The sequence below is a fragment of the Aptenodytes forsteri genome, unplaced genomic scaffold (assembly GCF_000699145.1).
Source record: "Aptenodytes forsteri isolate BGI_AS27 unplaced genomic scaffold, ASM69914v1 Scaffold506, whole genome shotgun sequence".
NCBI lineage: Eukaryota > Metazoa > Chordata > Aves > Sphenisciformes > Spheniscidae > Aptenodytes > Aptenodytes forsteri.
Genome location: NW_008793946.1, coordinates 12,547 through 13,180, shown reverse-complemented (window position 1 = coordinate 13,180; position 634 = coordinate 12,547). Strand labels below are relative to the sequence as shown.

General features: G+C 69.7%; 1 protein-coding gene across 1 annotated transcript in view; it reads right to left on the bottom strand.

The window, feature by feature from the left end:
- The window catches only part of LOC103895438, a gene marked incomplete at its 3' end in the record, with an annotated part of 13,720 nt that overhangs the window by 5,955 nt on the left and 7,131 nt on the right, over positions 1-634 (bottom strand). The window contains exons 7-8 of the mRNA XM_019470820.1: positions 353-526; positions 45-162 (exon numbers count right to left, since the gene is read on the bottom strand). Coding sequence (XP_019326365.1) covers positions 45-162; positions 353-526 — 292 coding nt within the window. The remainder of the gene's footprint in view (positions 1-44; positions 163-352; positions 527-634) is intronic.

Below are 634 nucleotides of genomic sequence, written 5' to 3'. Positions count from 1 at the left end.
TCTGTGCTCCCTGTGAGGGGGGCACCCCGCCAGGGCTCTGCCACGATTAACGCCAGGGCCCCCGAAGCCCGGGATGCAGGCAGAGGCACGGGGTTGCGGCCGGAGAGAGGTGGAAAATCTCCGGTCACGGCCCGGACTCCGCAACGCGGCCCTGAGCTCGCCCTAGCAAAGGGAGCGGGTAGCTCCAGCCGAGGGCTGGGACAGCAGAGCCCCCGGCTGCCCGGCAAACCAGCCCCGGGGGGGGGTGTCACAGGCGTGGTCGCTGCCCCACGGAGACAGCGGGCACGGAGGGACTGGGCGACGCTGCCTGCAGGGTCCTGAGCCCAAGGCTCAAGCTCCCGAGCCCCGTTACCTCTCGTTCTCTCTGCTTCCCCTCCTGCAGCTGCCGTGCCAGGTCCCGGACGAGCTTCCTCTCCTGCCGCTCCTTCATCTTCCGCGCCCAGGAGGCGCGAAGGGCCTTGTCCTGGATCATGTGTGAGAACCTGAGCCGGCGGGCGGGCCGCGTCAGCAGCCGGAGGAGGCAGAGCTGAGCTCCCCACGGCTGACGGAAACCCTAGGCAGCCTTGCCCCCTCTGGGCCCTCTCCAGAAACTCCTCGGGCCCGAACTCCCTGAAAGTCCCCCAGCTCGGAGCCT